The 22,195-nt window shown below is 42.5% G+C and overlaps 1 protein-coding gene across 5 annotated transcripts in view; it reads left to right on the top strand.

Moving 5' to 3' along the window:
- pitpnm2 (phosphatidylinositol transfer protein, membrane-associated 2) overlaps positions 1-22,195 on the top strand; it is a 101,578-nt gene that overhangs the window by 71,232 nt on the left and 8,151 nt on the right. For 4 of the 5 annotated variants that reach the window (XM_066689890.1, XM_066689889.1, XM_066689892.1 and 1 more), the window contains 13 exons: positions 737-1,066; positions 4,802-4,897; positions 5,241-5,345; positions 6,289-6,347; positions 10,211-10,455; positions 11,012-11,201; positions 12,723-12,842; positions 13,440-13,651; positions 13,863-14,038; positions 14,388-14,558; positions 16,181-16,333; positions 18,307-18,471; positions 20,281-20,511. In XM_066689890.1, the coding sequence (XP_066545987.1) occupies positions 737-1,066; positions 4,802-4,897; positions 5,241-5,345; positions 6,289-6,347; positions 10,211-10,455; positions 11,012-11,201; positions 12,723-12,842; positions 13,440-13,651; positions 13,863-14,038; positions 14,388-14,558; positions 16,181-16,333; positions 18,307-18,471; positions 20,281-20,511 (2,253 nt within the window). The remainder of the gene's footprint in view (positions 1-736; positions 1,067-4,801; positions 4,898-5,240; positions 5,346-6,288; positions 6,348-10,210; positions 10,456-11,011; positions 11,202-12,722; positions 12,843-13,439; positions 13,652-13,862; positions 14,039-14,387; positions 14,559-16,180; positions 16,334-18,306; positions 18,472-20,280; positions 20,512-22,195) is intronic. The other variant, XM_066689894.1, reaches the window with a different exon arrangement.

Here is a 22,195-nt window from a genome sequence, read left to right as displayed (position 1 = left end):
GGATTTTACGGCTATGGCTTTTTTTTTTAATCAGTGCTGTGAGATATTAAAAATGATCAAACTACAGCAGCCTGGCAGTAATTGTCTACTACAGTAATTCATGAAAGCCCATCATTTCTGTTTTTTGTGTTTTTTGTTTTTATTTTATTTTTGTAATTTCTTCAACAAATGTCTTCTGCCTTTTTTTTTTTTTAAACATGAAGAATCTGAAAATCTGCAACAAGCCAGTAAAGATGAATCTGAGTTGTGCCCATCCCATTCCAGTGTTAATTTATAGGGCCTGCCAGGGCTGCCCGAGCTTGGGACACAGCTGTTGAGACCAAATGAGATTGAAGTGAAGGGCATGGGGCTAAATGATTTCCATCAGGTACCCTGATTGCTGCCAGAAAGAGGCCGTCATCTACGTCTGCGTATTTAAACGGCAAATCTGTTTAACGAATGACTTTACTACACTCCCAACCCCAACCACCTCCACTTAGGTTGATAATACATATGAACAAGATGTCCAAGCTACTGTATGTAGTAGCACACCTATTTCTAGGATTCAACCCAAATCCAAATCCATTTCCACTATGCTCCATCCATCAACATCAACTTATTGGGATTCTGCCAAAGCTCATGAACGTGGAAGAGACAGACATGGGTGTCATTCTGTGGCCCTGAAATCTCCTGCAGTAGTGTCTGTGGCACGGTCCTCCTGCAGTCTGTGATGGCTGGTTTCTGTCTGTTTCTGCAGGTCTGCGGAAGGTGATGGTGAGGGCCCACCGCCAAGCCTGGTGCTGGCAAGATGAGTGGTACGGGCTGACGATCGACGACATCCGGCAGCTGGAGCGCGAAACGCAGCTGATGCTGGCCCAGAAGATGGCGCAGTTCAGTTGCAGCGAGGAGGCTGAGCAGAACGGGGCCAGCGCCTCGCCAGGGGACAAGGACCAGGAGACCAAGGCCATGTCCTCCATTGAGGCCGAGGAGCCGGCCGGGGCCATGGCAGATTCCCTGCAAGGCCGGGCAGGGCTCACGAAGCAGTGGTCCACCTCCTCCAAGTCGTCCCGCTCATCCAAGAGAGGAGGTGAGCACCCCGCTTTTCCGCCCACACACACACACACACACACACACACACACGCACACATATGGCAAGCCAAGTTATAATTTTGAGATTACTTCAATTGCATTTCAAGATATCTTTAAATACTTATGGATATCTTTAAATCATTTACATATATCTCTAAATTAATTTGAGATCTCATTTAACTCATTTACAAATCAAATTAATTTAAAGATGCATTTAATTCATGTAAAAACATATTTATTTAATTTCCAGATATCTCCAATTAATTTCAAGATATCTACAAATCATTTAAAGCTGTCTGTAAATGACTCCCTGTATGTTGGATGAGATTATCACTTCCTGTTTACTCATTCAGTTACATAGAAATTAATGAACAAGTGAACAGGAAGTGATAATCTCAGGCTATATACATGAAGTCATTTGCAAATATCTGTAAATGTATTTCAGATGTCTAAATTTAATTAATTCCAGATATCTTCAAATTAATTGTAGATATTGTAAGTGCATTTGAAGATATCTGAAATTAATTTATAGAGATCTCTAATTCATTTCAAGATATCTCTAAATATTTAATGATATCTTAAATAAATGTACAGATATTGTTTAAATAGTTGAAGATATCTCATAAATATTTAATGATATTTTGAAATGCAATTGAATAGCTAAATCATATCTAAATGATAACTTGGCTTGCCATACATACAAACACCCTGCTGCTTTGTGACATGGTGGATCAACACAGCCTTGATAAGCATCTGTAACAGTTGTTTTGTACTGAAATTAAACCAGAACTTCCTGTTCAGAACTGTTTTCAGCAGCTGCTCTTTACAGCTGTGACAAAAAACATAACTTTAACACTAACAAAACTAGAGGTAGCACTTCACATTTTCAGCGCAGTGATGTGAGAGGCAGTTCTATTCTGCATATCTGCAAATTATTACAACTCTTGTACCATATCCACAGAGGTTAAAGAGATGCATACTGTAATGCAGAACATAAAGCAAGATACTTGTAGGTGACTGTTAAACAATGAATAAATACTCAGTGTAGCTAAAAGAATTTCAGTAACAGCAATTGTTAATCTCCCATTCGAGCATGGTCCCTCAGCAGAATAATCAATTATTTACAAATCTTTGATTTAGTATGAAAACTCAGCTTGCAGCTTAATGCAAGTTACTGTCACAAGCAGTTAAACTGCACTCACCCTTAGATTTGACAGAATTAAAGAAGGCTGCATTCATAAACAAAGAAGCAAACAAACCTTTTTTTTTTTATCAGAGATTCATTCTCTGTTGCGTCTCCGCAGCATGAGTTACACCAGCCAGTCAGGGTCACTGTGTGTGGTGATGTGTATCACAGTACAGGCCTCTTTGACTCTGCACACCTGAGAACAGTAGTCACAGGGAGGGCAGGAGGGAACACTGAGGGAATTCAGTTCCCAGCAGCCACCCCCTGCGCACTGCAAGGTCCCTTGTCTCAGGCAGATTGCCTGAGGTATTCTGGGCTGACATATATAAGTAATCCCTCCAGACAGGCCTCTGTGCTAGTGCTGACACATTAATACGAACTTAATTAAAACCCATCTGACTGACGGCTTTGCCTAAAAGCTACTTGTACTGACACTTTGTTATTTTTTGGGGACTAAAAATTAAATCACTGAGTAGATGCCCTGACTGAAGCCATAACTGTTAGTAAAACTGTTACTGGAAAGTTTCAGGAAGTGAAATGAACCTGTGATACAATTTTGCAGAGCTAGGATATATTTTTGTGGACAACAGTGTTTTTCAAAGGTTTCAGCCTCTCTCCAGTTCTGAAATTCCCTTAATTTGAGGGTTTGTGATTTAAAAAGGCCAAAAACTTGAAGGACAACGAAGGTGAAATGTAATATTGATATTATTTATCATAATACTCCTTTCTTTAATAAAAGACATAGACAGGTGTGATTATTGATGATGATGAAAAGCCTTCATCTGTGTCCAACTCCACGACTGATATGTGTCTGCCACCGTCGACCCGGCACGGGTTTTAATCATTCCTAAACTTGAATCACAATTAAGAATGAAATTATTTGTGTATGTGTAAGTAATGTATACTCCAAAGAAAAACCGCGGGGGGTGTCTGCCAGTGCGAGAGCTGTGCCGGAGCCCTTTGCACCTGCTGAGAGTGCTGTGTAACACGGCAGGAGCACAGCAGTGTTGCTTCCAGGCACCAGGATCCTGTTTCTTATCCCTTGTTTGTGTCTAACAGCTTCTGCTCCTTTCCTTTTTCTTTTCATCCTGACAATTGTAGCGGCAGCACTGTGCTCCCCGTGAACGACCTCCCGCGCAAACTGAGAATATTGTCACCATCTGGGCCTGGCTGCACTTCCAGCTGTATTTATAGAAACTGTTGACGTCATCGCTGGGGGAGAGGAGCCATTGTCATGCCAATCACATTCCTTCTTTTCCCAAAGGGGGCTAGGGTGCAGGCAAACTGAGACTAAGCTGTAATTAGCCTCTCTCTCTTTCTCTATCTCTCTCTCTACGAATCCGGGGCGGTGCATAGGGGTTAAAACACAACCACTGTGATGAAGAATACGAGGAGTGCATGTACACAATAACTTGCAATAGGTGGCCTACTTTCCATCTCCAAGATTAGCTCCACACAGCTCCGCACTGGGGAAATGTGAAATTTCACATTCTGCTGCCTAATCCAGGAAAAGAGAGGGCAACATCCTGCCCTGGCACTAAAATAACTACAGGGACATTTCTGGACAAAACAACAATCTGGATTTGCTTAGCCTGAGATTTATCTAAAGTTCAAAGAGCATCTTAATGAGTTTTTCAGTGGAAAAGTGATGCATCAGACCCATGCAAAGTAACCACTGTGTGAGAGAAGAAGAGGCTGGAGTACTGTGGTTCCCCCAATTATTTGGCTTTCTTCATGTGAAGAATCCTTTTAAAGGACCCAGAAGGTCTCAAAACAGTTATAAAATAAAATTAATGTAGGCTGATTAGAGTTTGTGTTGTCCTGTGATAGATAGGGGACTCTGCTGTATTTTATGTTTAGCAGATCTCTTGAGCTGCAGAGAATACCTGTGTTTGTGACTTACTGTCAGACGCTGCTCTGCTCTCCAGAACAAGTAGTACATATTGACATCACCGCACCCAGGCAGAATCATTTGTGGGGAGAAACGTAAATTAATAGTTTATTAGACTTGGTTTAGTTCTCTGCTTAAACTTACATTGTCACAATACAAATATAGTAGTCAGTAGTGTACAAATAATAATTATAGTAGTAGTTGAAAAATGGATGCATCATTTGCTGTCAGACTGAACATTTGTAATTATTCAAGAAATACGAAGGCAGTATGAAAGAGTTGTAGCTCCCTAAGATCATGGGAACTCTGTACCAAATGATGATGACCCCGCACTATATATTTTTCTGATGTTTACTTCATTTCACTGGAAAATGAGATGCTTAGTAAAATCAGAAAAAACAGTAGCTGCAGCAGCCTGGTATCCTGGTGACAGTACTTCTGCTTTCAGCCATTCCAGCCTTGGAAAGCATTATAGTTTTAACTTCACACCGTGCGCTCTGCAGTTCCTCCAGGCGTCCAGCCAGACGCCGCTGTCACTACCCTTCCCTGCGGCCGTTTACAGTCCCTGCAGGAGGCTGAACAAAGTGCTGGGGGTTTCTCCGGCAGCAGCAGTAGCACACTAACCGTGCGCTTTGTTTTCCTGGCCGCTGTTGCAGGCAGTCCGTCTCGTCACAGCATTTCCGAGTGGAGGATGCAGAGTATTGCGCGTGACTCTGAGGAGAGCTCTGACGATGAGTTCTTCGACGCGCACGGTGAGTTGTCCATGCCTTCATCTCATTGGAGCCATTCATAATTCTTCTGGTTATGTGGAATCAAGAGCTATTTATTCCAATTTTCCTTAATAGGAATTGCCAACTTATTTCTGTCTCATTTTGTTTCTCATTTTGAGAAACCTTTGCTGTAGTATGCTAAGCCAAAGAAACCCTAGCTCTCTTCAAGCCCACCTCACCCTTATAGTGCAGTCAGTTGTGTACCTTCTCCTGGCAATTCCCAGAATCCTTTTTGTTCATGGCAGATGAACTACAGACCCACAATGTTTGAAGTGTATTTGTGTTTATGCTGTTCAATATACACCCATTTCGTTTTCCCATGCAGAGGACCTGTCTGACAACGAAGAGCTCTTTCCAAAAGAGATCACCAAGTGGAGCTCGAATGACCTGATGGATAAAATCGAGACCACAGATACAGATGAGGTCCAAGGTAGGCCAGTCAGCTGGAGGTGAATTAGAAGACCAAGGAGGGTTGATTGCACTTCATTAACTGAACTGCAACACTGGGGCAGAGAGAAAAATAGAACTTTTGCAAACCTGAGTGCATCAGTATAATTTCTGTCCTTTTCTGTTGTTTTTATTCACTCTTTCTTAGCTGTATGATGGTATTTTAGGGACGATCTACTGGTTTGAGCAGAATAACCTTCCCAGCCTGCTTTTGACTGCTGTGCTCATATATCTTATTACTATTTTATTTGAGGCCACACATGGCCCTGGAGGCCAGACTGTAATATGTCACTCTTCAGCAACTCTGCAGCACCTGCTTTAGCCAGCTCTGGTATTAACGATCTGCTATTTCATTACCACTGCTTTATTTAACCCCAACCTCTTATAATTCCCTTCCCATTTCTCAATAGGATTATCTTTAAAAGATCAATGTGGTCGAACCCTTGTAATTCACTGAGAGCCCCTGCCTGGTGAGATTAGCAGAGTCTAATAAGAGTATCGCAGCCTGTGTTACACTGAAAGGAAAGACCAAGTGCAAATCATAACATCAGATTCTCTGTTAGTTGGGTGCTGGTTACATCGACGTTCATTAGACTAGTCAAAGCAGACCAATTGGAGAGGCTTAACGATGGGTATCTAGATGTATAAGATATTACATGACTGACTATCAGCTTCTCATCCCACATATCCTCCTCATGACTCAGCACGTTTTTGAAAAGTGTCCACTGATACAAGATCTCTTAAATGAATCTTGTGATATAAACTGTTTATATATAAATCGCTAAACATAATAAATGTCAGCGTGTGCATTTGACTTTTTTACTAATGCCTGTGGATCCTTGTTTCACAGCCAACTACTTGTGTAGATGCATTTCAGTCTGAATTGCCAACTGTCTGGTTGAGATATGCACTTGTTTCGTTTGCAGGAGACCTTTACCAGGACACAACAGTTGCTTCCGGTGTGGAAGGACTCGGCATCATTGAGGTACGTGGCTTTTTGCAAAGCACAAAATGCAATGAAACATACAGGACAGAGAAATGCCAATAATTAGACTGTCCTGCTGCATTACTTTAACATGCATAAGCAGTGCTAGCTACTATGAATTCTCTCTGCTCCATGTTCGTTAAACCAAGAACGTAAAAAATTAAACTGATACAATAAACCATAGTGTATATACACCGATCAGCCTTAACATTATGACCACCTGCCTAATATTGTGTCGGTCCCCCTTTTGCCTCCAAAATAGCCCTGACCCGTCGAGGCATGGACTCCACTAGACCTCTGAAGGTGTGCTGTGGTATCTGGCACCAAGATGTTAGCAGCAGATCCTTTAAGTCCTGTAAGTTGTGAGGTGGGGCCTCCATGGATCAGACTTGTTTGTCCAGCACATCCCACAGATGCTCGATTGGATTGAGATCTGGGGAATTTGTAGGCCAAGTCAACACCTTGAACTCGTGATTCATCAGACCAGGCCACCTTCTTCCATTGCTCTGTGGTCCAGTTCTGATGCTCACGTGCCCATTGTAGGCGCTTTCGGCAGTGGCCAGGGGTCAGCATGGGCACCCTGACTGGTCTGAGGCTACGCAGCCCCATACGAAACAAACTGCGATGCACTGTGTGTTCTGACACCTTTCTATCAGAACCAGCATTCACTTTTTCAGCAATTTGAGCTACAGTAGCTCGTCTGTTGGATCGGACCATATGGGCCAGCCTTCGCTCCCCATGTGCATCAATGAGCCTTCGCCGCCCATGACCCTGTTGCCAGTTCACTGCTTTTCCTTCCTTGGACCACTTTTGATAGGTACTGACCACTGCAGACCGGGAACACCCCAGAAGAGTGCAGTTTTGGAGATGCTCTGAACCAGTCGTCTAGCCATCACAATTTAGCCCTTGTCAAAGTCGCTCAGATCCTTATACTTGCCCATTTTTCCTGCTTCTAACACATCAACTTTGAGGACAAAATGTTCACTTGCTGCCTAATATATCCCACCCACTGACAGGTGCCATGATAATGAGATTATCAGTGTTATTCACTTCACCTGTCAGTGGTCATAATTTTATGGCTGATCGGTGTATATGTATATGAGACATAATTGATCATAAAGTATGGAATCTGATTCTGTCTCATTCCAACCCTTTACAATTCCTTACATCCAACATCTGCTTCCTGAATTCCCGACTTTTGATCCAGTCACAGTGCTCTCACCACGTTAGCGCAGTGATCGTCATGTGTGTGGATGCTGAGTGTGGCAGTAATAGCAGTAGCAGGGGGATGTTCCAGCATTGTAGAACCTTGTGCCTAAAAATTAAATAAATGGATACATAAATGTAATTGTAAAGCACTGATATTTGTTCTGTAGTTATTGACAGCATTGTTTTTTTTGTTTTTTATTATTGCTATGAAACAAAATAGATTAGTTTAATTCAGTTTGCTGCAAGTCACTGTCAAAGCTGTACAATCAATAGTCTAATGCATGCTTTAATATCGTCAGTGCAGTTTCAAGACTTGAGATCGAGGTTACTGTATCCATGTACTGTTAACGTGAACATTTTAACGCATTGAATGAGACACTGTCATGCACTGTCCTATTGCTAAGGGGCATCTGAATAGCTTGTAACGCTTGGGGAGGGGTGATGTCATTGTGTTTCTCTGCAGTCTCCATCTTAGCTTGTGCTCTTGTGTACAGATGCAAAGCTCTGTTAACAGTCCCAACGATAGCTCTGCTATCCCTAAAGTTACAGTGACCAGAGTTTCAGCAGTAAGTAGAAAAAATAAAATAATAAAATACAAAATCCATTAAGACCCTGCTGCACTAGTGGTTTGCGTTGCTTAGAAATTAGGTTCCCAACTAACCCTGCTAGAGCACTAGAATGAGATCAAAGAAGCCTTGTAGTTTCAGACCTTATTGTAATCTACAGTATGTGTTAAAAAAAAAAAAAGTAGTTCTAATAACCCCCAGCTCCCCCCAACACACAGAACTGTACACATCTGTTGGATGTGCGTGGACCTGAGTGATAAACGGCACATGTGAATTTAAAGTGTTTGGCTGTGTTTAAATGGAAACCGTAGCATTACAATAATGTTTCAGTCTGAACAGCAGAATGAAAAAGCATGCTCTTCTCTGGCTACTATTCATACAACTCCTGGCTTGAAATTTAAAAGCAGTATAAACAAACATGCAGGTAACCAACAAAAAAAGACAAGAGAGCATGTTTTTTCCCCTGTTTTTTCTTCTTTTTTAAAATGTTATTTTATAAAGTAACTCACTTTGTCATGTGCAGGCGGCAAGGCACGTTACAGCTCAATTTTGATGTAATTGTTGACTGATCAATATTATAATTGCAGTCAAGTCGTGATTTTAGTGGCATGGCTCACTGTTAAAAAGGTCCCATTCTTATGTTTGACTATGAACAAACATGCCAAAGGAAGGGATTCCCTTGACCGGTGCACCAATGCACAGCTAGTAAGCAATTTCTTGGACAGTGTTTATGAGTTTTAAATCTATGGCCCTGTGAATTATTCATGTTTACTTTTACCTGAGGAAAGAGTTCAGAAAAACCTTGTATTATGCTGCTAAACAGGGGAGTTCTCTCTCTGCACCCTGTTACTTTTATTACCTTCAGATGTAGAGAAACATATTTTACACATTTCTCTCTCTGTTGTTGCAATACAATTTTACCCTAAAAAATCTTTTCTGTAATTTAATATAAATAACTCAATAAATACATCAAAATTGTGCAACCATATCTTTCTAGTTTGAGTATAGTTCATTGTTTGCATTCTGCCCCTTGTTGAATTAAATATGTGGGCCAGAGTTAAGTCTCTTGTGCACACTGTAACAAACCTGGGATCCAGCTCTCTCTCTGAATACCAGTTAATTGGTGGAAATCTGGTGTGATGAGAGAAATAAAGGTTTTTTATTGCACCAAAAATACATTGCTTCAGCTGGAATGAGCCTCGGCTGTATTACCTCATTCTAGAGCCGTTATCTGAGTGAAATCCTGTGTGGTTTCAATGTGAGTGAGTTCCTTCCTGTGTGCACAGATTAGATAAACCTGTACCCTCTTTATCACTGGCCGATGAGACTATATTGGTATTGCACACACTGCAGGAGGCTGCTATTTTTAGCCTGCAGCCTACTATTGCTTTCCTCACAGACTAGATGCTCAAGACTGATTGTAGAGGGGCTGCTGAGCTCCCTGGCCAACCCCTGGCCCTGCCTGAGCGCTCACAGATGGTGCAGGGTAACAGGGGTGCACATTGAACAGGTTTATTCATGTTTGCAGGTGCTCATTACATTAGCAAAATCTGACACTGAACATAATCTGAATAATAATACACTCCAACACTTTCAGATTAATAGCACTATAATCAGTTTGCTGCAGTACATGTGTAATAAATAAGGAAGCAGAGAACACCATACTCACTGGAATGTCCCTCAACTGACCCTGAGGAAGGCTTGTTGTGCCACATTGTGCCTGATGCTCCTACCATTTTCGCTTGAAAATGATCCAGAATACAATTTAAAAGGACTTGCTGCTACCATTTTGTGGTGAGTGCCAATCTTTCCTTGTGGTCTCTTTGAACAAAGTGAGTTTTGGCACGTCAGACAAAATACCTTATGCAAATGTAGTGCGCTCTATTCCTTCATGTTTAAAAGCATGTCTGAAGCATGGTAAACCCTGGCGGATATGAAGCATGGTGGAAGAAAGCATGGGGCAGGTTCAACCTCGGTCTGGCCATGTGGGTTTGCCATGAGTTTGACTCTGAGTTGCCCTCCAGCTGACAGTGTGAAGCATTAACTCAGGCTGACTGTTGCCCTCCTTTCCTCCTACCTGCTCCCCAGGACGGCTCCTCCCAGCCATCTCTGCAGCCCTGCAAGATCCATGTCCTCATCCTGGTCCTGCATGGGGGGAACATCCTGGACACTGGCAGCGGGGACCAGAGCAGCAAGCAGGGGGACGTCAACACCATCACCACGGCCTTCGAGACGGTGATGCGGGTGCACTACCCTGCCGCTCTCGGCCGCATCGCCATCCGCCTGGTGCCCTGCCCTGCCATCTGTGCAGAGGCTTTCTCCCTGGTGTCCAAGTGAGTGTCCTTCCCTAACACATTCCCACTCATCCCCAGGAAACACTGACCAAGACAAAGGACTGACACTGCCTGTTCATCCAAGTACTGCAGGCCTTTGCCATCTTATATCTTATTGCACACTATTTCATTTTTAAACATTTGTTTCTACTTTACCATCAGAAATGTTCTTCTTTCCAGTCCTATGTTATGAAATTAATTTCAAGAGCCACCTTTCCTAACTGTTTGTGATTTAGACATAGGTTGTGAATGGCGACACTAATCAGATACCCCACTTCAATCAGCCTGTATTTTAATAACAGATTTAGGGGATAAAAGGGAAATAACAGGTTCAAATGACAATGTTAATTCTTACACACTTAAAGATTGAATCACTCTTAATATCAGAACTTTTAGAAAGCAGTTAAATGTCTGCTTTCATGGTAGATTAGGCCCAGTTTAGGTAGATTACTAAACAATATGATGGTTTTGAAACAGGTTGCTTATCCAAAGAAAGAAAAACACCATCTGTAAAAGTCTGTAAGGTTTTTCTGTGGTCTATCCTGTCCCCTGGCAGCCTGAGTCCGTACAGCTACGATGAGGGCTGTCTGTCCAACAGCCAGGACCACATTCCCCTGGCCGCCCTGCCTCTGCTGGCCACCTCCTCGCCGCTGTACCAGGAGGCGGTCGCTACGGTGATCGTGCGGGCCAATCAGGTGTTTGGTGACTTCATCAAATCCCAGGAGGGAGCCTCCTTCACCGGTCAGGTCAGTACAGGCGATGGGCAGCCCTCCTCCTCTGCCCATCTGTCTTACTGGGGCACTGGGGCTATTCTTAGAGACTTGCCTCGAAGCCTCTCTTTAGATGTTCTGCAGAGCCGTCTTGCTCAGCTCAAGATGTTCTGAGAGAAAAGAAGTGTTGTCATTATTAACTGTCTCTCCTCAAGAGCATTGTAGCAATCAACAAAAGGCGCTGCTCAAATTATTTTATAAAAATGTTGTAACCGGAACGCAATATTAGACTGTGTCAAGCCTGAAAAGTGTCCAAAAGACAGAAATGTGGCGTCCTGTAATCCGACAAGGCGTGGAGTCATCTTGTATTTTCCTTGTCTTTGTTTCTTTAAGGGTTGTTTGTTGTGTAGCAACTAGTGAGTCACTATCTTGGTCATTCTGTGACTGAAGTTTTAATGTTTGCCACATTTAAAGATGACGTCCAAAAACAAAACCCCCAAAATAACATGAACTGACATTGGAGAATTATGAAATGGCATAATTATAAAAGTGCCCCCTTTAATCTGTATTTAAAAAGTAATTAAAATACCACCTTTGATGGTCTGTATAGAAATGAGTGACAGCTTCCAAGGCTTCCTTTGTGCTTGTCAAGTTCATTTATGATCCCCCAAAATAAGTTGACTTGGAGCTCCCTGCTACCCAGAGATAGTGGCTGAAATCCTTCTGTTTCACTTGGGATTTTCAGCCAGGCTTGCTTTCACTGCAGCAGCCCCAGATTTTTGCTTTTATCAGGTGTCAAATTCCCTCTGAGCTCTTAATACTTCCAGAATTATATTTTGCTGATCTAATTTTTTTACTACATCGAAGTCGACTTGACTAACTCTAAATTTCCTCCCAGTCTGATGGGTGCTTCCAGGAAATCTGGGTTAAAACAGGTTGAAAGCACAGCCAAAAATAACTTTGGTTCATAAAGCTAAAATCTGCCATCACAAAAACATGATTGCTTTAAATATGAATTCAGATATTCTCAGATTCAACAGTGATGTCAGAATGCTTTTCCTGTGTCTTTTACACTTTACATTGTTTTTACTCATCGCTCCTTTGATTATTTGCAGATTTCTTAGCCTTTGCAAAAAAGTATATAAATATTGTATAAGAGAAAAAGTACAGTTCTGACAATGGCTAGAAAAATCCAACAAAATCTTCTTTGCAATAAAAATGTCAAAATCTCACTTGCAATGAATCCAGGCCCATTGGACTCTGGAGTGGAGGGTTGTGGGTTCAATCCCCAGGTTGGGGGGGCCACTCCTGTTGTACCCTTGAGCAAGGTACTTTACCTAGATTGCTCCAGTAAATGCCCAGCTGTATAAAGGGGAACAAATGTAAAAAAATAAAAATAAAAAAATGTGATATGTTGTAACAATTGTAAGTCACCCTGGATAAGGGTGTCTGCTAAGAAATCGGGTAAAAAAATAATAATAATCGGCAACGAAGCATTTCGGCCTGGCCTCCTCCTGCCTAATGGTTCCTGTTATGTGCTGTCCATCCCCTGTGCAGGTGTGTTTGATAGGAGACTGCGTGGGAGGCATTTTGGGATTCGACGCTCTGTGTAACAGTAACCAGACAGTGTCGGAGAGCCAGAACAGCAGCCGCAGAGGTAGTGTGGTGAGTGTCCAGGTAAGGAGCTGTCTCACACTGCATCTTCATTGCCTGTCTGAAGCTGGGAGATACTCTGAGTGTGCATCCCTGACTCTCTAGTGCTCTATAGTGGCCTCCATTGCAGCACAAGTTTTAAACAAAATAAAAACATAGATATCTGCCATATCCCATATGACCTTCCTGCATAACATAAAGCATAAAATGGGAGAAACCCATCTCAAATGGCTGTTTGGACACATGCAGCAGCAATAGTTTCCATCCATCCTCTTATTTTCCAAACCAGCTTTGCATTAACTGTATTATCCTGGATCATGGATCTGAGACGTCCATTGCATGTTTTTTAATCTGTTTCCGCTCATATCTGCCTTGATTTGTCGATTGTATGCACCCAATGCTCTCTGTAATTTTAGAATTCTATTATGTATGTAACTAGTTTTTGAAAACTCCATAAGTATGTCATGTTCACACACTTTCATTAATCACCTTCCTCGTTGCCTTGGTTTCCAGCTCCTGGTCATTGGGAGGTTTTAGTTTCGGTTTGTAAGGCATTTCGACATGTCACTGGTGCGGTAAGGTGCTGTGTACATTTGCCTTGTTGGCTCTTCTCACTTCCAGGACAATGACCTGCTCTCTCCGGGCATCATCGTCAACAACAGCTACTGCTCCAGCAGTTCCAACCTGGAGGGAAGCCGGCACCTCAGCCGCAGCAACATCGACATCCCTCGCAGCGGCGCCGATGACCCCAAGAAACAGCTGCCCCGCAAGAGGAGCGACTCGTCCACCTACGAGCTGGACACCATCAAACAGCACCAGGCCTTCCTGTCCAGGTGAGCAACCATGAGATTCTGTTACACATGCCCAGCTGGCGGCTGGATGGGCATGATAGATATAGGCAGTCACTGCAGTAATTAAACAGTTGATTGCTTAAATGATAACCTCATCCACCTGGATTTTCTTTCAGACTGAGGATGGCTAGAGCTTCTTGATTCTAACACTCTTTGCATCTCTGTATCTCTGTGTCTTTATGTGTGTGTCCAGCCTGCACTCCAGTGTCCTGCGGAATGACCCCAGCTCCCGCAGGTCCAGTAGCTCCACCATGCTGGACGGGGGCTCCCTGGGGAAGTTTGAGTTCGAGGTGTCCGACTTCTTCCTGTTCGGCTCTCCCCTGGGCCTTGTTCTCGCACTGAGGAAAACCGTCATCCCAGCGTTGGATGGTAAGAACGCTGCTTCCCCTCCCTGTGGGGAATCATTCGACTGTGCAGGTCAGCTGATATGATTCATGCACCCTGACAGCTTCATCTGATGCACCTCAGCTCTCCTAACTCCTAACCACCCTTAGAGTACTCTTACCTCAAACCCTGAGGTATTCTGTATTCTATTCTATTCTATTCATGCTATTCTCCTGTTCTTGAGAATCTGTGTATCTGGTTAAAACCGTAATTTCTCAGCTATGTATGGGTTGAGGTGAGAAAGCAGTGGACAGATACATAAACAAGCATTTAAAAATGTCCATTTACTTTGGGTACAGTCCTTTTAACTGGGTCCTTTATGCGCCTCCCTCAGTGCCTCAGCTCCGCCCAGCCTGCCAGCAGGTGTACAACCTGTTCCATCCAGCCGACCCCTCTGCCTCCCGACTGGAGCCGCTGCTGGAGAAGAAGTTCCACCTGCTGCCCCCGTTGAACGTGCCGCGATACCAGCGCTTCCCCCTCGGAGACGGCAACTCGGCTCTCCTGGGTGAGTGGGCCAAGCGGCTCTGCACAGCCTTACCACAACGCACACACACACACACACACACACACGCATGCACACGCACACATGCTCCAGACCCAGCCACGATGTACCACTAGGCTATGGTACAATAAAGGGAATGTTATGTGAATATTTAGCTCCCAAGGCTTTTTAGTGCTACCTTGGGGTTCATTTACACCTCTGAATGAATCAAAACTTTGGGCCACCCACCTGTGACAAATTCCAAACCCGAAACCAAACTCCTCCTTGCTGCTGCCAAATAGAAAGCAGGCATCGTGTATTTGGTTAGAAGGTCAATATTTTGATTGTATCTAGGCATAAGAGCCATTAGAAGATATTGTGACAATCAGATGAAGAAGAAAATGCTTTCCATTGCAGAATGACAAAAAAAAAAAATGTTTTTATGAAATCCAATTCCTACATGTTACCGGGGGGCTGGGCATCAAGCAATTGGACAAATGTTCCCTGCCTGTAGTGCTGACAATATTAAAGTGGATGTGTCACTGAGTATCACTGAAAATGCAGGATTTCTCAGGTGACTCAGTGACGTCAAACATTGCGATCAATATAGACCCAGCTTATAATATTAACTTTAAAGAAGTCACAGGGTTTGAAGTCGTATCTGTTTATTGATGAAAAAACTATGCTTGTTTTCATTCATCTTTAGCATTCTGGTAAAGTGATTACACTGTGATCTCATGAATCTGAATGCTGTAAAGATGCTCTCTGTTTTGGAGAGAACTGCAGAGATATGTATGAAAAGATAACGCACAATCATTATATTATATGTGCTCTGTGTTTTTGAAAGCTTGTGTTCATCTACATGTTTTCATTCTCTTGTTGTTTGACTGCTACAGTTAGCCCTTATAGTCGAGTCTGGTTTTCCTACCAGTTTCCTAGTGATGTTAGCTAATCGATGAATCCATAATAAATTACTTTATAAAAATTATGATGTTACAAGTACCACAGAGATCAATATTAAAACACAATATAATATATAAACTCCATCTACACATTTTTTGTAAATTGTGCTTCTAACTGGGTCTCAAAAAGACTTAAATGTAAAATGCTTTTTCTTGTTGAACCCTTAACTCTTAACAAGCCGGATGGCAAGATACCAAGAATGGAGAAAGATAAGTTTTATACTTTGGCACCACACTATGTGATGATATAGATACCTCCATTGTTGTGCTAAAAAATAAAACACTGTGGTATAATATAATGCTAGTTTGAAGTAATGTAATAAAATAGTACATTATATTAGAATGATAAAGTGAAATATTTATTGTAAAATCCTCAGTTTAACATATTCCAAAATAAACTAATTTCTGATACATTGCAAATGAAATCACCTGGGACGTAATATCACTGGTGCATACATGAGGTGAAGGGGACTGAAGTCCCTTCTCTATCTTTCCTGACTGACACCTCTGCTCTAAAACCTGATTGGTTAATATTTTAATTGGCATGCCCGGATCCAGATGTAAGGGCTTGACTCTGAAGTTGCTGTTGATGGTTTGTGGCTACATGTCTGGTTTTTGTTTTTGTTTTCGTTGTTTTTTTATGTTTGTTTTGTTTCCCCATCCCCCCTTCCTCCCTGCTTCTAGTCGAGACAGTCCAGAGCAATCCCATAATCCTCATGGAGAGCAGTGGCTCATTGACTGCTCTCCGCTGCCAGGAGGGCGTCAGCGAGACCAGTATCCCAGTCCCGGTTCTTAACTGGCAAGATGGCTCCGTAAAAAGTCCAGCTGCTGTGGAGTGTGTGTAGCCTTTCCTTACTCGTTTTTATCGCCTGTCTTGACTGCTCATGTTCACTTGTCTCCTTGTTCTGTTCTTCTTTTCTGTCTGTGGTTTGTGTATTTGCTTCACTCATGGTCCCACGGAGATGCCCCCTGTCTGGGAATGTATAGACTAATACCAGGGACCCCAAACCCTTTGCATGGCAGTTCAAGCTATTCTGCCTCTTCCTGTTATGTTTGGGTTACTGCCCCGAGTCGACTGGCTGTTGGGCTCTTCACACAAGTTTGGGAGTTGAACCCGAGTTTACACTGACTTTAGATGCACAACTTTAACTTGATATTCTTCTAAAGGGTAAAGTCTGTGCAGTTATTCACTGTTGAGAAAACCTGAATTGCTTAAACTGATGATGTCATGCTATGCTATGGCCACCAAGTCTACCAGAGAACAGCCCACAGTGAGGTTCTCACACCAATGTCAGCTGCTGTCAACATCCCTGTTCTGCTCAGATATTTTGAATCACTCTGAATGCTCTTGGTCACCTTTCCAGTTTGTCTGAAGGAAGTGCTGTTCAAAATAATCTGTAGTACTTTACCAGAACTGCACAGTACAGTGAAAACAAGGTCCTGGAAGCTGGGATGTTTTTAATGTTTTAAGGCAGATATACTCAGAACTGGGTGGGAAGTGATGATATCATGGAACAGAGGAATTGTTGAATCATGCATACTAATGTTTTAATTTTACAGCTTTTAATTTTTCTAAGCTGTAAATATAAAATTCAGTTATGGTTTGCCAGATATGTAATTTGAATATAGACATTCGGGAGTTAAATACCTTTAGACTATGATTTTAGACTATGCAGCAGTGTGACCTTTTTGCAAAATGCCCATCACTGGCAGCACTCTCACGAGCATCCCATGACCAATGGGCCAAAGACCCTTTGCTTTTATTTTTCTGTATGTATCACCTTTTAATGCAGTTTAACACTGCAGTCCCTGTAGTCTCTGCAGATGAGCACATCTGTAACTCTGAATATGGAACGCACAAAAAGTGTGTTTGGGTTTTCCATACATATTGCTATGTCTCGGCCAACTTGAAAATGACCAGCTATCAACATGGGGGTCCAAAAGGGGGAATCACTTAAAGAAGAAATGCCCATTGAGGGGTGGGGGTTGTGTAATCAATTAGCTGTGTATGCAAAATGTGCCTAGTCTATGCTAGCAATACAATTAACTTTTTAACTTGTATTCCTTTTGGATTGGAGAAAACCTAGAGTGATCAGGGTGTGGTTAAATTGTGGCCACCTTCCTCCTGGAAAAGTGTTCCCTCTGACAACACAGAGATTTTTCTTCACCTCATTGCGTTCAAACCTTGAAACGATACTCAATTCCATCCTAGAGTGTAAAGCTGTCCTGCTGGTGCGAGAGTCTCTTCAAACAGCACAGCGTGTCCAATAACACAGAGCAGGGCCACCTGTGTGAAAGGCTCTATAAGATGTCCTCAACGGGAAATGTATAAAATGTTTAAAAGCTCCTGACAGAGGATGAAATTAGGCAATTCAGAGCTGGAGTATTTTGAAACATTCAATCTCAAGATAAAAAGTTGATTGTATTGACCCTTTCTAGTCCAGTTTATGTCTCTAAGTCCAAATGAGAATGAAAACTAGAGTAGTATGTCCCTGCATTACGTAGTCCCCACTGTGTTTCGAGGTTGGGTATGAACCTCCTTGTGCGTGACAGCTTCTTCTGTGTGGAAAATGGGACCTCAGATGCCCCTGGTTTTAAAAAAGCAGTTAAAACCTCTCTGCATCTGAGTTTCTTTGTTTTCCTTCCTTGTCTTTCTCTCCATTTGTTCCTCCCCTTTAAGTTTTTAATTTATTTGCTTTTCCTTTCCCTTTGTTTCCTTTTTTGTTTTTGTTTTGTTTTCTGTTGTCTCTCCTTCCCCCTTTTTTTTTGGACCGCGTGCCTAATTTGATTTCCTTGTTTCGGCTCAATAGCAGACGTTGTTCAGTCTCATGGTGCTGTCTTCGTGGACAATTCGTCCCCCTCCTCCCCCATTACAGCCCCTCACTGCCGGGGCCTGCGGAGAGCCAGTGAGGTCAGCATTGCCAGCCAGGTCTCAGGAATGGCAGACAGTTACACTGCCTCCAACATAGCTAACAGTAAGTGTCCACAACTGAACTCCCTCCGCCTGCACACTACACTCACCAGCTCTTCCCACACTCTCACCCCATGGAGTCCAGCAGTAGGCACAGGGAGATGACCAGGCACCCACTCAGACCAGCACACACTGCACAAGTACTGCCCAGCTCAGAGCTAATGGCATCTGCAAGAGCCATTCTCCTGCCCACCAGTCAAGCTCCCAACTGCCAGGGCACACACAACCCAACCAGACAGCCCTGCATAGGGAGTACAATGCTAGGATAGGACCATTGGCTGTGATGGGCGGATTATGATCAAGATGCACTGAATCCTTTCTAGGCATTGATTGTCAGTTTTATATATATAGTGGAATTCAGTGGAATTATGATATATTAAGTCATTATTATTAGTGTATTATCGGTGGTAACCAAGCTGTAGTCTCCAAAACTAGGAGATCTCCACAAGCTACCTTTAGTCGATCTGCTGAAAGTTTGCATAATTGTGGTAATGGTGGGAGTTTTTTTATCCTATTGAAACCGTCAGATTTAAAACCTTAAAAACTCAAACTTTAGATTCGGGAAGAATGTGTTTAAATATTAATTTAATTGAAAAAGTGTCCATCGTATGGCTTTCAGTTTAGGTGGGTGTACAAAATGTATTCTTTGCTTGGTATAGGCCGTCATTTTGGCACATAGGGCTGGCATTGGCTTGGTTTAAGATTTGGACATTTTTTCTGGGTCCTGTACAGGTGTAAATCACTTATCATTAAACACAGGAACTGTGTTAGCTGTAGATCTGTTGTTTATTCCAGGCATCCTAGAGTATTTCAGATTAATCCATCACCCTGGAGGGAACAGTTTAACCTCAGCTCACCCTGGGACTCAGTGTGTCTTGTTCAGACCCTCTAAAACAACCGAAGAGCTGATACACCTCACATTATGTTCCTTCCCACGGTCTCTTTTTTTTAATTTAAGGAGTACCATTAAAGCTTGGGTAATTCTCCCTTAAAATCATTTAGATTCCTCGTTTACATTTCAAAAATTAAACAAGAAAAGCATTTATTTATTTTTTACTTGTCTGCAATGCATGCAAAAAGAGAAGATGTTTGCTGCATTTCTGCATCATTACTCCGTGTTTTTGTGTGTGCTGAAAATAACAGGCTGGTTTGTTGTTTTTCTGTTAAATGTCGGGAATGTATTGCAAAGTGTTCCCCTCCCTTCCAAATACAGAGAACAGAAGGGTTCCTTAGGCTGTGTTCACATGCTAATTGTTTCTGGGTGTACGTCACCACTGACTGGGGTTCTGGGGGAAGCCAATTTGGGCAACAGGTTTTCCTTTAAACAATTCCTCTTCAGTAAAGTGTGTTGTGACTGTGGGGCCAGAGATCGCTACCCCAGAGGCAGCCAGTAGCCCCTAGGAAATGGTGACGTGAACATGGTCTTAGAATAGCAGTAAAGGCACCGACATAGGGAGCAAAATCCTAATCAAGGCTCAGGTAGTACAGTAGTACTTCCAATCTCAAGATGATCAACCACACTGCAGGATATGTTTAGCTGTGTAACAGACCGCACTCCTTCAGAGAGCAGACAGATATGTCAGTTCTGCTCACACTCACTGTGTACTGCATTACAGCACAACAGACTAAATTAAAAATGAGCTGAATTTAAATATATGTCATCCAAAAAGATGTTTATTGTGTCACAGCTGATGCCTTGTTTTTCTATTGAAGATTAAATAATTTCTGGTGTTATTAACACAGGTTTATTTTGTGTTTTATTAATCATTTTTTAAATTGGTTTGTTTGTTTTTGTTTTTGTTTTTTTTCATAGACCGAGCATGCCAACTTAACCAATCCAAAAAACTTAGCCTTTTATCCCAACTTGCTCTCCCATACAATAAAACCTTTCTAAGAAGCCCCTCCCCAAAGTCCCATAGAAAACCCCAGGCAGACACAGACACAGACCCAGCTTGCTTGAGTCATATAAAGCGGAGCAGTGCCATGGGGCCCAGTCACAGTCCTGGGAGCGTTTTGATGATCTCACAGCTGGATGTTGAGCAAGGTATTCTGGAAGGGGGAAGCCAGGGTTCAGCATTCCTTCCCACCACCTCCTTCATGTAGCGCCACTGCAGTGGCTCTGAAATCCTGCAGAATCAGCACCTGCCCCCCCGCCTCCTGCTCCTTCTCCTTCAAATTCCCCCATACCCCAGACCCTCTTCAACTGCTTCTTGCAGCTCCAACCTCTTCTCTAACCCCTCTGTGATCACAGCCTCCCCCAGCACCACCAACGATTAACCACATCCCTCCTGCAGGGGCGTTTCTGGGCCTGCCACACATCAGCCCTTGCTTTACATGTTATTAGGGATGTGTTCAAGAACTGCAGCCAGCTTAGCTTTTAACACTCAAAAATTACTTGGCTGTTCTCCTAACTTGGCAGATTCAACTGAGATGGAAGTCCTCCATTTGTAATTCGGGGCCCCATAAATGGCTAACTTGAATGGCCCATCAGGAGTGTCATATTGTTCATCCCAACTCCCATAGATTAAAAAAGGCCATCCCTGGTGGCTCTACAGGACCAGGTTTGACCAGGTCCGCCCCTGCTTTAGCTGCTTGTCCTCACACACAGTGGCCGTTCTTGACTAAATGTCTGACTTGGGATTGTTCCATGGGAAGAGTCACCCTCCAGGCCCATCACCTGCCCTAACAGTCCGAGGTGACAGTCTGAATGAAACGCCCCTGTTCACGGGTTCCTCAGTAAAGCCGAATTGAACAGGCTGATCAGTAATTTACATTACAAAAATCAATCCCAATCAATCAATCAATCAATCAATCATTCAATCAAGCTTTGTCAGTTTTTACTAGATGTGTGGATTTTAAAATAATATTATTTTTATTGGGGGGGGGGGAGTAGGCTTGTAACCTAGCTTAGGCAGGCCTTCAATTTAAAAACTTAACTGTTATCAGTCTTACCTAGTATCAGATGTGTTGTACTATCCTGTCGCCGATGTTTGTTGTGAAAATAATGGATTGATGGTTCACAGCATGTATTTGGCTAACTCAAAACAGACTGTGGGGAAGATGTATTATGTTGGTAGTGCCTAGAACTCTGCCCCATTTGCATTTTATTATTTTTCAACTGGTCCTCACATCGTATAAGTTGTGTAAAACTGAAAAGCTCTGTGTATAGAGCCGTACAGATTTAAATTTAAAATACAGAATGCAATGCTGTTTCAGAAGCAACACTTTAATAGGCTCCAATTTACTTTCTGCTGCTTTTTACTAATCTAGTGTCTTCACTTCACTAATAAAGTGTCAAACTCTGCACTGTTCTACAGGCTCTACAGAGGATTTTTATTGTTTGTTTTATGGAGTGAAGATGAAAAACTAGTTCTGATTCAATTTGGGAGAAATCAACCAGAACCAAAAATCTGCCAAGGACTGGGCAATTTTCCATTTGAAAAAAATAAGTTTATCATCTGCTTTACTGGCTTTATAGTAGCATTGTCAAGCATACATGTTGTTACAAATAGCAGCTTCTTACGGCGCAGAGTCCTTAGCTCCAGTCCCTAATGTAGCTGTTGAGGAATGCCCTGTTGTAGACATAGACTACATTTTGACACTGAATTGTCAGAGGTTTTTGTGTAGAGATGCAGCTCCTTTTTCATTTGTTTATTTCCCATCCATGGCCATGTACTAAGATCCAATAGATCACTGAAATAAAAAAGAAAAGCAATGGCACATGGCAC

The sequence above is a fragment of the Amia ocellicauda genome, chromosome 17, assembly GCF_036373705.1.
Source record: "Amia ocellicauda isolate fAmiCal2 chromosome 17, fAmiCal2.hap1, whole genome shotgun sequence".
Taxonomy (NCBI): domain Eukaryota; kingdom Metazoa; phylum Chordata; class Actinopteri; order Amiiformes; family Amiidae; genus Amia; species Amia ocellicauda.
The sequence above is the reverse complement of the archived record's forward strand: the minus strand, read 5'-3'. Positions and strand labels throughout refer to the sequence as shown.